Genomic DNA, 14137 nt, shown 5'->3' on the forward strand with positions numbered 1-14137 from the left:
GATCTTGGACTTAGCCTTAGAACTGTGAGAAAGACATTTTTGTTGTTTATGTCACTAATGTGGTAGGATTTTGTCACAGCAGCCCAGCAGAATAAGACATCTGTCAAAGCAATGGTCTAAGATTGGCATCCAACCAGTCAGACTCCAGAACTGACCTGCTCTTGTGATTTTACAATTACTAACCCTTCTTCCTCTTTCCCAATTCTCCACTACTTTAGCCAAACATCAAAATCACCTGTTGAGTTTTTCTTTAACACAGATTCATCAATTCTACTCTTTACCTCCATCCTGATTCAGCAATTCTGAGTTTTACTCTTTGATATTCTCAGCATTCTCCCAATCTTAAACAGAGGAAATCAAATGTGTGATTGTGATGCTCAGTCACCAGGGAGAGCTATGGCCTTAGAACCGACACTTCCTATATTCAGGGACAAAATCTTGACTTATTCAGAACCCCTATTACATCTCTATAGTCTTGCTGCTAATAGATACTCCATAAATATTTCCTCAGTGAGTAAATCTTTATAGGCCTCAACACTATTAAACAGTTGCCTTAGGGTGCTAGTATCTGAAAAGTTAATTGGAAAAACCTAAAATAATGTATTATATTGAGTTGATTGCTAATTTTATTTTCAAGACAGTACAGAAGGGAACTGGGGGGGAAGAAAATTTGTAGTACATTCCTAAAATTTTGAAAATTGTAAGGCTACTGCTAATTGACTGTTATATATTGTGTGAGAATAATAATCACAAGGTTTGACAAACTGTAGGTGATGAACACTTTTCAGTCAGAATGTACAAGGCAGTGAACATCAGGTGTGATTACACTGGACTCCAGCAGCTGAATTTCAGACCTGTGTTTAACCACAAGCGTTTGTCACGATCTAAAAGATAAATTCTGTCTGTTACAATGTGATCAATTTTAAAGTTAAGTTTATTTTCCCATTTCATATTAAGTTTGTACTCACGGTTCTAAATAACATGGTCTCCGCATAGTACACTTTAAGTGCAGTTTTCTGTGTAATATACATTGCTTTGATATACAGTGACATTAAAGTCATTTCCTTTCTAAGTTTGATTATGTCAGTATGATTTTTACTTGGCAATATTGTGAAAACTATTTTCCTAGCTTTTAATGTGTACACAATATATGTTTATAAATTAGCAATAAAAGTAATTTAGGCAAGCTTCTAATTATTGAAGGTCAAAGAAATACTATTATCTAAAAATTTATGTGGTTTTCTAAAAATTATGGAAATTTCTTACTGGCCTATTTACTTAGATATTTAAAATAGCACAGTGAAATATAAATTATATATATATATATATATTGAATTTGATAGATACATTACTCTTAACACCATTCTTTCCTAAAGTAAAAAAAAATTCATGTATCATTTCAAAGAAACACAGTAGAAACCGAAATGTACAGGAATTAAAATTTTTATTTCAAATTCGTAGCAAACAAAAAGTGAAGCAACTGCGTTATTTGGTAGACAAGCTACCACCAGGCGGCGCAGCTGAGCCCCCAGCCAGGAGTGGCCGCACGCTCCCGCTCGCGGGCGCCGCGCTGGGTAACTGGGAGCCGTATCGCTGCCCTCTGCGCCTGGGCTGGCCGCCGTGGGGCGCCAGCTACCGGCTCGGGTCGGGGCTGGTTTTCTCGCCGGCCATCGGGGAAGGCCGCTGGAGAGAGGGGAGGGAGGACAGGGGGTGGGAGCGGCGGGAGGGCAGCCGGAGAGCAGGGCGAGGAGGCGGTAAGGGGAGGGAAGGGGGAGGGGAGAGTAGGGGAGGGGCCTCGCGAAGCTGGGGCCAGGCCGGGAGGGGTGCTGGCAGGGTTGGGACCGAGAAAGTAACTCCAGGACGAGACCAGAGCGCCCCGCGCCGCGGGCACAGGCGGCGTGGCTGCGCCCGAGGCCGCTCCGCCGCTCCCGCACCAACGTAAGCCCGGCGCGGGCGCCACCGTTCAGCGATGCGCACTCCTGTCCCTAACGTGGCTGCGATGCCCAGAAAGTCGCCCAGCCGGGATTCGGACCTGGGCAGGGGCGGCGGGACACGCGGTGCGGGGACATCCAGCATCCAGGCCTGGCGTGGAAGGGAGGACTGCCCACGTGGCCGGCCCTGGCCCCACGTAGACCCTCTCCAGGCAGGTTGGGGCCTCAGGTCCTGGCACGCGGGCCCCAGTGCAGGGCTGGCGAGTGTCCGGGGTCAGAGCCTGGCTCCCGGAGCTGGGGCTTTGGGCTGTCCGAATCAGAGAGAGAAAAGGTCTCCAGCGGGAAGTATGTGCGCCCTCTGACGCCCACGCGTGAGTCCGAATTGGAGTGGAAGGGGCTGGGGCGCTGCTGGTCGTGCTAAGCGTGCGGGGTCTAGAGACCCAGGGCGGCAGCTGCGAGATGGGATCGCCCCGCGGTAACCCCGTTGCCCGCGGGCATCCCCAGATCTGGACCGCGCATCGCATACACTCGCAAACAGCCCCCTCCCCCGGAGCTGAAGCGTGTTTCCCTCCCTCGTCCCCCAGCCTGACTGCAGAAAGATAAGCTTCAAATTTGCACTCCGTGTCTTAAATGTGCCTGAAGGTATTTAACTGCACGAGTGAATAACAGCATTAGTTTCAACTTCGTTTTAATCCCTGCAACAATAAACTTTGAGAACAACAACAAAAGAAAACTAAAACCAAAACTATGAAAATTCTATGTGACAATATTATTTGTTGGTACATGTAATTAGTTAGATTAATTATATTTTATTTCACTTAAGGAAACAATACTGTAAAAAATTTCTATTAACATGCGCAATAAAAATACATATAAATATCACTCACTTTTACAGAACTATTATTCAAAGTGTTTTACATTTGCAGAGTCAGACTTGCCATGAAGCTGATGGAATTTGTTTCCGAGCACCTCATTTGTACAAGCCTTTCCAGGGACCTGAAAATAGTCCTAGAATGTGTTTATATGGGCAGTTATTTTTGTTACATTTAGAAATATAATTATAATTGTGATTTTTTTTCTTATTGCAGTTAATATTTTAGTTTGTCACTGATATTTATAATTTGTCTTCTATTTCTTAAATAAAGCCGCTTCAAAAAGGAGGGGCTTTAAAATTTAAAGGGTCATATAGCCTTGAGCTGTATTAGTTAGCTATATGAATGCACTGCATTAATTTGTTTAATTAATACGACAATATGCTTTACACACAAAGAAACAGGACAGGAAAGTTAAGGAACTTCTCTATGAAGGCTGTTTAGTTAATGATATAATATTCAAAACAAGGCCGTCTGGCTCTTGAGTCCCTGTTCTGAAAGTCCACGCTTATAGACATAGATATTAACACAGATGGAACTCCAGACTCTGTCATATATGTATGCAGTATGGCTTAATTTATGTAAAATTCCAAACAGGCAAAAATAAATGGCATGTTTTACAGATACATACATTTACATTAAAAATACAAAGACTAGCAAGGAACTGGTTAACATAGGACCCATGGTAGGAGTTACCTCTAGAGAAAAAGGAGAATTTAGTGGGGAGGAGCCTCCAAGGGCTTCAAGTGTCTTTGCCATCGTATATTTTTAAATGATTATCAGAGTATTATTTTACTTTAAGTCATATGTAGCTAATAGATACCCTCATGTGTGCAATACGTATAAAAAATTCAATAAAAAGTTGTCAAATATTTCAAAGTACATAGGTTCCCCTAAGTATATATAGAAAATCCCAAATCTCTTTCTTTTTACTTTAAATAGACAGGAACTGTATTTTTTAATTTAATGGAATAAAAATAATACATTTAGATTTTAAGCTATATTTTGGCATATTTCAAAGGAGAACACATCTTTATTTTGGTTTCATCATGAAATATTAATAACATAATAACCAAAAGTACCTGGAATCTTGGTAACCATGAATAATTAGTGATTTAATCACATGTATTACCAAGACCTGGTTCCATCTAAGGATAGACACATGGAAAGAGTGTCATACTTATCAGACCATAAGAAGAAGCTGGGAAATCTGCAAAATCACACTGCTGCTGAACCCATCAGAGTGCTGACTTTGAAGGGATATCATCAGGGTAAAATTTGAGGAATGCTGGCATGAGCCTCCAGACAGACAAGACACTGGCAATCCCTCACCTCTCCCAGAGCACTGGAAGTGTTAGGTAGTTAGATAAGCAGGGGCACGAGGCAGACAGGTGGAGGAGAGGGAGGATGCTCCGGAAGATGGTGGCATGCCTGATTCCAGCATAAAGGGACTTTACTTCTTTTAAGTGAGTGCCAGCAAGAAACCAGTTAGAGCTAAAAGGCTGGAACTGCATGGTAGTGACAAGAACCTAACCGGACAAGACCCAGTGCTCATTGTAATATAATTAGTATTGAGGTTCAGGCCCCTCCGTGGGTTTTTCTGTGTTCATCATGGATAAGGGCATTCACAAAACGGGACAAACATGACTGATCACTCCAGGGGCAAGAGCCATCAATCAATCAAAAGACCACCTCTAAGTGAGGGTACAAGAGAAGGGAGCAAGGACCATTGCTGTCTGCACTTGGATCAGCCTGCCTCCTGTTCTTGGAGGGGTACTTCACCTTTCCTAATAAAATATTTCACTGCACAATGCATTCATCTCCCATGTGAATTCTTATCTTTTGGGTAAGTCAAGAACTGGGGCCTTTTCTTTCCCCCTTTTAGGGTAACAGAAGGAGACAAGGTGGCCATGCAAACAGATACAAAAGTATCAAATAACTCCTTAATGAACTGCTCAAAGCTGAGCACTCCCAGTTGGGAGAGTGTGGAGTCCTGGGAACACAGATGGTTGCAGCCCCTTCTCCATGGACCTCACTGTTTGCTTGTGAAAAAGCCTGGGGGCAGGAAAGAGTGGAGAAAACATCCCTCAGCTGGTGTGTTCCTGTTGCCCTGGAATGGCACTGCTGAGGGAGAAAACAATTCTTACCTGGATGCTTTCCCCAGTGGAATAATGTCTTAAGATGCTGAAAATAAAGGGCAGTAAATCCTGTCACTTTCAGCAGGAGAAAACTCAGAGTTTGATTAATGGAGACAGGCAGACATCCTCCTTGTTTCAGAAAATTAAAGATTTTTTTTACCATGGAATGCTGAGCAGGATCACCAAGGAAACTTGGCTCCAAAGACTCAGAGACATGTGAGCTACCTATGACTGATACTAAATGAGGAAAATGTGGAAAGCCTCTTTGTTCCTCACCATCTGGAGTAACCAGGACAAAGAAACAAGCAACAGCAGACCAACCCCCAGCAGAGGGATAAGAGCACACAGGGACCAAGATGCAGGGTCACAGGGAACATCTACAACTGAAGGTGGACCAAGCACATTCCAGAATAAAACTCAGATTGTCTGTCAGTCTAGCTCCCATCCTAACCACAAGGTGACACTGAAGGAACCTGAGGTTAGCCATGCATGGCAGGTAATTGAAACAACCAGCAAAACAGAAACACAGCTCAGCTCCCCAAGAAAGCCTAGCAGGAAAAGAGGCGTGCCTATTTCCAGCCTTAAACATTATTTACTTAGGCTTCTGACCCCCTACATGGAATATGTAGATTTAAAATAAAAGTTATGAGACCTATGAAATTGAAAGAAAAAAATCCACTGTTGAAAGATAAAACAAATAATAGAAGTGAAAATCAGACAGGGGATATAAAATCACTATGATTAATACATCAGAATTTCCAGTGAAAAGACTTGAAGCTATTCATGAATAGATGGGTCATTTCAGCAGAGAAATGGAAACAATAAGAAAATGTCAAAGAGCAGGCTAGGAATAAATTTAAACACATGCCCAGCGAAGGAGATGAAGAACGCCTTTGACAGGCTCATCAGTAGTCCTGACACATTCAAGGAGAGCCTTGGTGGACTTGAATATAGGTCAACAGACATTACTCAAATGAAAACAAAAGAGGAAATTCTTGGAAAATTTTAATAATTTAAATTTAAAAGAACAGAGTATCCAAGAGATGTAGGCCTATCAGTCTGAAATATATTTAATTGAAGTCCCAGAAGGAAAAAGAAAGTAAAAGAATGAGGAAAAAAATATTGCAAAATGAATGGTCAAGAATTTTCAACAAATAATGAATTAAAAAACAACCTAGAAATAAATTCATACTGCTAAAGGCCAAAGATGAAGGGAAGCATTAAACTCTGTCAGAGAAAATACATGATCATCTTTAGGAAATGGGGTGTCTCCCAGGTGTTTGAGGCCAGGTGGAACCAGAATAAAGATATCAACGTGCCTAAAAAAATTATGTATAATTTAGAGGAGTGAATGATCTGCAAAAGGGGTTAAGAGAAATCAGAGTAGGGAGGTAACAAGGTCAGTTATACAGTGTAAAGTATGCTTTTCCTGGCTAGAAGTTGGATCACCCAGTCATATATAGTGTACAAATCAATGAATCAACTAATTAACTGTATGAACATACATAAATAACAAATAAATACAACTTAAAATTATATTCTGATGCTATTATATATCCAAATGATAAAACAAAATATGTCTCGGTATTTGTACTCAAATAATATACATTTCTGATGATTTTTTTAATGTAAGTATAGTCAGTTTACAATGTATCAATTTCTGGTGTACAGCATAATATTTCAATCAGGCATATAAATACATATATCCCTTTTCATACTATTTTTTATTATAGGTCACTGAAAAATATTGAACATAGTTTCCTGTGCTAAACAGTATAAGCTTGTTGTTTATCTATCTTATACATAGTAGTGTCAGCAAATCTCAAACTCCCAATTTATTCCTTCCCACTCCCTTTTGATTTGCTTTTCAATAACATTTGCTTCTTTCTTTCAATGTAATTTCAGTAATTATGTTTCCAAAATCTTAGGTTGATTTTAATATTCTACTAAGTTGAGCTTAATATTCATTGACAGATATTTTAAAGTTCATAGTTTAAACTGACAAATATTACTATGCAAAGTGCACTCAACTTTACTACTGTGAATCATGTCTTGAATCAGAAGAGCTCTGGGACCCTGAATGAAGCAACCACATCAGTCAAGCACTAATCCAGAGGCAGGAACCATGTGGTACCTTGAATGTGGACATTTTAATTAAAAGTATTAACTATAACAGGGAATCATCTACTAAAGTGTAAAGGGTCCTATAAAAAAATCTAGGAATAACAGATAAAAGAACAACCAGATCTCCTAGAGATGAGTTCATGAACTACAGGGAAAGACACATTTCCTGAAGTGTGGAGAACACCCAGACCTCTTTTTAGATGGTGGGTATATCTATGGCTCATGAGAGAGTGGAGAAGTTCACCGAGGCCACAAGCCTCCCAGGGAGTACAGGAAGAAATTTTTAATAGGAGGTACCCTGCTGGAAAATCCCCACTAAGAAGCCACTGTGGAGTTGCTGGAATAATCTACCCCCAAGGAATATCCTGAGCTTCTTATAAGTCAGGTACTTCTGGAGTCAAGGGACTGGAGGAGCTATGCCCTCTGCTGAGCTTGGAAGTTGACATGGTGCAGGAGCCTGCCTAGGAAAACAGAGCAGACTTGGAAGAGAAACACCTTTCTTACTCTATTGTCTCTCTGGTACTCTCTACTAACAAAGCATGCCATCTGCCACAGGAGAAACATCTACAGGGTCCAGATATATTATTTCACAGCAGTCATTTAAGAGTGGTTTGCAGCAGAGAGGCAATGCACTGATAACAAGTATACTACATTTTAATGTCTCCCAAGAAAAATGCATCTGGAAAAAAAACACTGTCAGCCATCTGGTCTAGTGTGAGCCACACATTTTGCACTACATGCACTTGCTATTCTAAGTATTTGCCAATAATAAGGGGAAAGAAAGAGACAACAGAGAGAAAACATTCAAAAGCATCCCAGAGATGGTTATGTCAGTGCTTTCAATTTGTGAAATCTCATCAAGCTGTAAAGTTAAGTTTTATGCACTTGCCTTATCATTTTCATATTTCAATAAAGACTTTTAAAGTAAGGCATATATGTGGCAAAGTTTAATTTCTGATTACGTAGCACTCCATAGAATTCATATATTTAGCTCTATTGGCACATGGATTTCTTTATATTTCAATTGCCAATTCAATTGCAATGACTCTGAATTGAACATAATTGTATTTCCAGGCTCTCAATAAAGATTTTTTTTTAAATTGAAGTATGAGTGTATTTTGGAAGGAATGATTTGTCAATCATGCAAAATATGTGTTTTCTTTGACTTCTTAGAGGTTCCTAGGTTGCCTCTAACTGAAAGTTATAGCCATTATAAATGCGATCAGGAAGCTAGTAATTATTGTATGGTAATTACTTTATGGTAAAAAACCAAATGACCCTCATTTCATTCACTAAGTTCTTTTATTTTGAACTGAAGTATTTTTGACTTACAATATATTAGTTCAGGTGTACAGCATGGAAATTATATATTTTTATAGATTATACTGCATACAAAGCTATTGTAAAATAGTGACTCTTTTCCTTTTGCTATCCATTAGGTCTTTTTGTATCTTGTTTTATGCATAGTAGCTTGTATTCCATAATCCTTTATATTAGCTTTGCCCCGCCCCACACCCCTCTCTCCTGAAAACCAACAGTCCGTTCTCTGTATCTGTGAGTCTGTTTCTGCTTTGTTATATCTCTTCCATTATTACCGTTGTTGTTATTATTATTATTATTATTATTATTATTATTATTACTATTATTATTATTATTATTACTGTCTTCACCATTCAATGGAGAATCAGTCCCTGTCTTAGAAGACATGTCTTCAGCATTGTTATTAACAAGTGAATCACCTTTTGTGGTAGGCTAATTTCATTCATGGTCTCATTAATTCTTTTCTAAATCCTGTCATTTTCTTTGTAATTTTCTGCTCTTCCCTTTGACAATGGGCTTTTCTACGTCTCAAGCTCTGGTCAAAACAATGTTAACAAGTGTGATATAAGCTGAAAATTCATTGAAGATAGAAGAGTGCACTTTTGCTTGTCCTGTTCATGACATGACCTACTCTCTCTTGAATCCTCACCATCAACCTGAGAATGAGCTGAGACTAGCTTCCTGGCAGCTAAGAGACCGCATCAAGCAGGGTTGTCACCCCAGCTAAAGCCAGCCAAGTCTGATCAGTTCACTACTAACCCATAAGCTTATTATACAGGAGAGAGAACCTTTAGCAATGTCAGTCCAACTCAATTCAGAATAGCAAGACCTCCAAACTGAATCAAAACCTTGCAAAAAATAACAGGTAGATGTAAAATTTAAGTCACTAAATTTTGATATGTCATGGGAAAATATCGACATAGCATAACTTTTCACTTCTGACAGAAGGTTTCTCTCTCACTCAATATTTTAAAATTAAAAAAAATGTTTTTTATTTCCTTAGGAAATATTATTCATAGGACACCTCTTGAGTTTTATGCATTAACAAGGAATTAAGAACCAGAAAAAGCAGTGATATTCTTACATGAGATGGTCATGTGAATTTATTATAGTTAGAAAACATTTTTCTTCATACTAGCAAGAGAAATTGTGAATCTAAATTTCACTATAACTAAGATACAGAATATTATGTACTATGAACTTGTAGGGTTCCTTGGGAAGAGTTAAAAATTTAAAGTTAAAATCTACAAGTGTTGAGTCCACCAAATGAGAGAATTGATTAGAAAATAATAATGGTTTTTATTAATTACTTTTGGACCTAGAGATGATCATATTATCTGAAGTCAGAGAAAATCAAATATCATATTATATGCTGAATCTAAAAATGATACAAATGAACATATTTACAAAACTGAACCAGACTTAGAGACATAGAAAAACAAACTATGGTTACAAAAGGGGAAAAGGCAGCGGAGGGCTAAATTAGGAGTCTGGGATCAACAGACACACAAGGTATAGCACAGGGAACTCTATTCAATCTCTTGTAATTACCAATAATGGGAAGGAGTCTGAAAAATTATATATATATATATACTAAATCACTATGCTTTACAACTGAAATTAACACAATATTGTAAATCAACTATACCTTAATTTAAAAAAATATAATAAAGCCAGCAATCTCTCAGTGCTGGTCATTGGCAAAACAAAAACAAACAAAAAACCAAAAAAGACAATACTGGTGATCTGATTCCCTCATTAAGAGATGTTGCAAGAGTTAAGTGAATTTTTTTTCAAAATCATTTAGAAATATTTTACAATAAAAAAGTGATAATTGAATAAGTGTAGGCTTAATCATTGTTACACCAAGTGTGCATCAACCCATAGGTTATTAAAAAAAACAGAGCAAATTTAATGACTGACAATTAGGGCAATAATGATGAACAGCTGCCCAAACCAAACTGTCCCAAGTCCTGAATCATTGTGAAAACTCAGGGAAACAACCTGTGACTTGATGAATAGCCAATAAATATAATTTATGTGAGAAATGCATTACTATATTTTATGAAGATTTGTGTGTGTGTGTCACTCGGTGATGCCACATGTTGGGCTCAGCTGTGATTCATGGGTCAAGAGAGAATGGGGAGCATTATTCTGTTAATAGCACACACAACAGCTAAAACATATATCGTATTCCAAAACAATGACCCTTTGTTTTTATTTTTATACTGTCTGTCTGTTTTGGAGATAAGAATAAACAAGAATTTTAAAAACGAAGAGCACTAAAAACATTCTCTAAGACTATTTTTTTGAGAAATGTTTGTTGAGCACCTCTTCTTTACCAGCTACTATGAGTCAAAGGCAAAGACTGTCTAACTCTCCTTGCAGAAGTTGGATGGGAAGAAATAATATCCTTTTAACTAATCACAAAGAAAAAGTTATAATTGATGTTGAGGACCTGAAAAAAGCCATCTGATTCTTCTTCTACTTCTAGTCTTAAGTAATTTCAACTCTCCAATTTTATGTTTGCTTATATAGCTAAGAAGATATTTACAGTATTCTTGAATGATGATTATTTATCATCTCTAAATGTTTTTTCTTTTGACCTATCCTTTCTGCTTCTTTGAGCTACATTGGATGACATTATCTACCCACATGTGCACAATAATTTTCCCATGAAAATGAAGCTTCTTAGAGAAAATCTATTGTTGCTTGGGTTAACTTTACAGCACTTCAGATCCAATTATTTATTTAGGCCATTAAGTGTTTGAAAAAGAAAGACTTAGATTTGAAACCCAATTTGGTCACTGACTGGTTTCAAGAAATTGGAGAAAATTATTTCCTATCTCTCTCAGCTTTAATTTCCATACGTACAAAATTGGAATTAAAACATTTGCTCACTTTATCCCACAGATAGGTGTAAGAAGAACATGAAATGCAGTTTCAGAAAGAACTTAGTTAATTACAATGAAACGTGAAGCATACTCCCTTAATGATAAGGAATTAAAAGTTCGTACATTGACATATCTGATTTCTCATGCATTGGAAATTTCTAAATGGGAATAATCCTGTTAGGGTTGTAAGGGTGAATGTTTTATAATTAATTCTAGCCATTCATTCCAATATCACATCCCTGTATTCTTTGTGAGGTTGGTAAATTTAAGATGTTCTGGGTTCCCTTATAAGTGAAGCTGCATATTCTTGCTTTCTCAGGGAAGGACTACATTTCTAAGGGTCTCTTTCATTTTGGCTGTGAGGGATCAGACAGCTTCATTGTTCAGATGATAGCTTAACATTCAGAGAAAAATAGGAAGGCAAAGAATAACTGGAAATCAAACTATTTTCACAATTTGGAAAATTTATGCACATTTCTCAAATCACGAAAAATCATACAGTAAAATGTCATGACTATAAATCTTAAAAAAGTAATCTTGTGGGTTTCTAGACTTTATATTATATTGCCTTTCTAGGAAATCATTACTACATATCACTAAAAAATATTTCATACCTTAGGTTAATAGTTATAAGGGGGGACACATATGGTACAATAAAAGAAAATGCCATGAGTGATCATTTTTCTGAGAGTTTTAAATTTTATATCCAAAAAGAATATCTGATTGCCTCTCCACTTTTATCTCCTGCCATCAGGCTTGGCCCAGAGAGGCCTCATCTAGACCCTCCAGCAGCCCAGGATACTTCGTATCTTGTAGTCCACATATTTGTCACCTGGGATACACTTTTCAGAATATCTCCTACGTATCCTTGAGACATTATGTCTTTTCTGGGATAACATAAATTAGGTCCCTTTGTAAAATCTATCACTTGACATGTTGTTAAATAATAATAATAATAATCAGAAAAGTCCTGTGTTTGTGGTGAACATGAAGTTGTAACATTCTGCTGAATACAATACTCACTGTTATATTTTTATAGTTGTATAATGGGTATATTTTTGCTGAATATCTTTCAGGTTAAGAAATATTATGTTGCTTTAATTTCCTTAAATCAAATCACTTGTATATTAACACCTCTTCCTTATGTGGTGAGAAATATTTGTTCTATTCAGCCCAGTTACTCAATGGGGAGATGTTCCCTCCTCACTGGCATTTTTATATTTGACCCTTGGGGACTTTCACTGGCTGGTATGTTAGACAATGCACTCCCCTACACACACACTCTCTCCCTGACATGATCTATTCAGCACATAATCTTGGGTCTCTGCTCATTTTGAAAGCATCCAAACTAGTTGGCTAATGTCCTGTCACTACTATCATTCACATAGACAGAATTGAGGTTGTCAGGCTCCAAGCCAAAAACCTATGTCTAATATAAGTCCAACTATAGGCAATTGCAAAGTATTTACTTGAGGAAACTCACAAGGGAAAGCTGCTCAGCCCACCCAGACTCAGTGCCCAGCCAATGAATTGCAGTCTCAGAACCCAAGGCCCCTAGTCATGCATGCCTTTACACTTACCTCATTTCCTGGCCCAGGCCCTCCTCTTGGAGGCTTCATCATCAGGGTCTTACTGCAGGGGAGACTCTCAGGCACCTCTGCCAAGTTAACCTTATCAGGGGCCCTTGATAATATTTTTCTCCATGCTATCCTTGCCCTTACCCTTTGGCTCCCCACAGACCTCAGGCTCAATGTGACAGGAGCATTTGGTTTGGGGGCTCCTTGGAAATTAAGACAAATATTTTCACTGATCCACCTGACCATTGTCTTGGGCAATATCCTGGGGGAAAGTGAACCGCCATGGGAACTGGCACTTTCTCCTGTTTAACCTCTAACTGTGTCATCTCAGCAAGTGATAGAAGGCTTTACTGTTACATTCATCTGGCCTTTTGTCTTGATCAACTACTTCAACATCTGACAGCTTATCTCTCTTTAGCTCAGAAGGCTCTGGGTAAGGCCCAGAGATGGGGCACAGCAACAAATGATGCACAGCAACAAATGAAGTGTGTAGTAATAGAGCCAGAGCTTAGGAAAATACTCTATGAACATCATCATTTTCGGCCATACAGCTGTTTTTCATTTATACCCTTTTTGCCTTTACACATTTTGGAATACTGTAATTCTAAAATTTGAATATTAAAATTAGTTTCTAACCATTGTCCTTTTAAGTCCAGAATAGCCACAATTCCCAGGACACAATGCTTCTCTGACTTTGAGGAGGGTTACCATGGTCTCTCACTCTTTGCTGTGTAGGATACAGTTATAAGAATAAAATAGAAATTAACATTTATTAAACAATCCTGTCAAATGTGTGATAGGAAAATATTCTTTCTGTGTTATCCTTCCAAGACTTAATCTCTCCTGTATCTTAAGTCAATTACTCTCTTTCTGAGTCACACCTGCTTCTCTTTCCTGTGTGTTTAATATTTATGCTAGTGGGTTTTTGACAGCATTATCTCTTATGATCTTCATCTCCCCTCTACTCCTCTTCTCTTTCCTTATTTTTTTTGGGTTTTGTGTTTTGCAGTTGTACTTATTTGTTTGTTTGTTTGTTTGTTTGTTTGTTTATGCATGCATGCTTTCTGATGGAAAGGATAGTTCACCAACTTCTGGCCACTCTGCACTGTTACATATTGTGAGAAGTTAATGACAATACAATGGGGAAATGGAGAATGTGCACACAATCAGAAAAGTGAATCTTGCCTCACTCTTGTTGTCATGCTTTATTCCTTTTGACACTATAATTTTTATATTCTGGAATTTGCCATGCATCAGTGTTTCATGCAGATTGATTGGGTG

The 14137-nt window shown here is 38.1% G+C and overlaps 1 protein-coding gene across 1 annotated transcript in view; it reads right to left on the reverse strand.

Annotated features, from left to right (window-relative positions):
* Positions 1-1501: 1501 nt before the first annotated feature.
* Positions 1502-14137, reverse strand: part of LOC140690476 (uncharacterized) — a 78726-nt gene continuing 66090 nt past the window's right edge. The window contains exons 4-5 of the mRNA XM_072952289.1: positions 1935-2082; positions 1502-1683 (exon numbers count right to left, since the gene is read on the reverse strand). Coding sequence (XP_072808390.1) covers positions 1502-1683; positions 1935-2082 — 330 coding nt within the window. The remainder of the gene's footprint in view (positions 1684-1934; positions 2083-14137) is intronic.

Source organism: Vicugna pacos, chromosome 30, assembly GCF_048564905.1.
Source record: "Vicugna pacos chromosome 30, VicPac4, whole genome shotgun sequence".
Lineage (NCBI taxonomy): Eukaryota > Metazoa > Chordata > Mammalia > Artiodactyla > Camelidae > Vicugna > Vicugna pacos.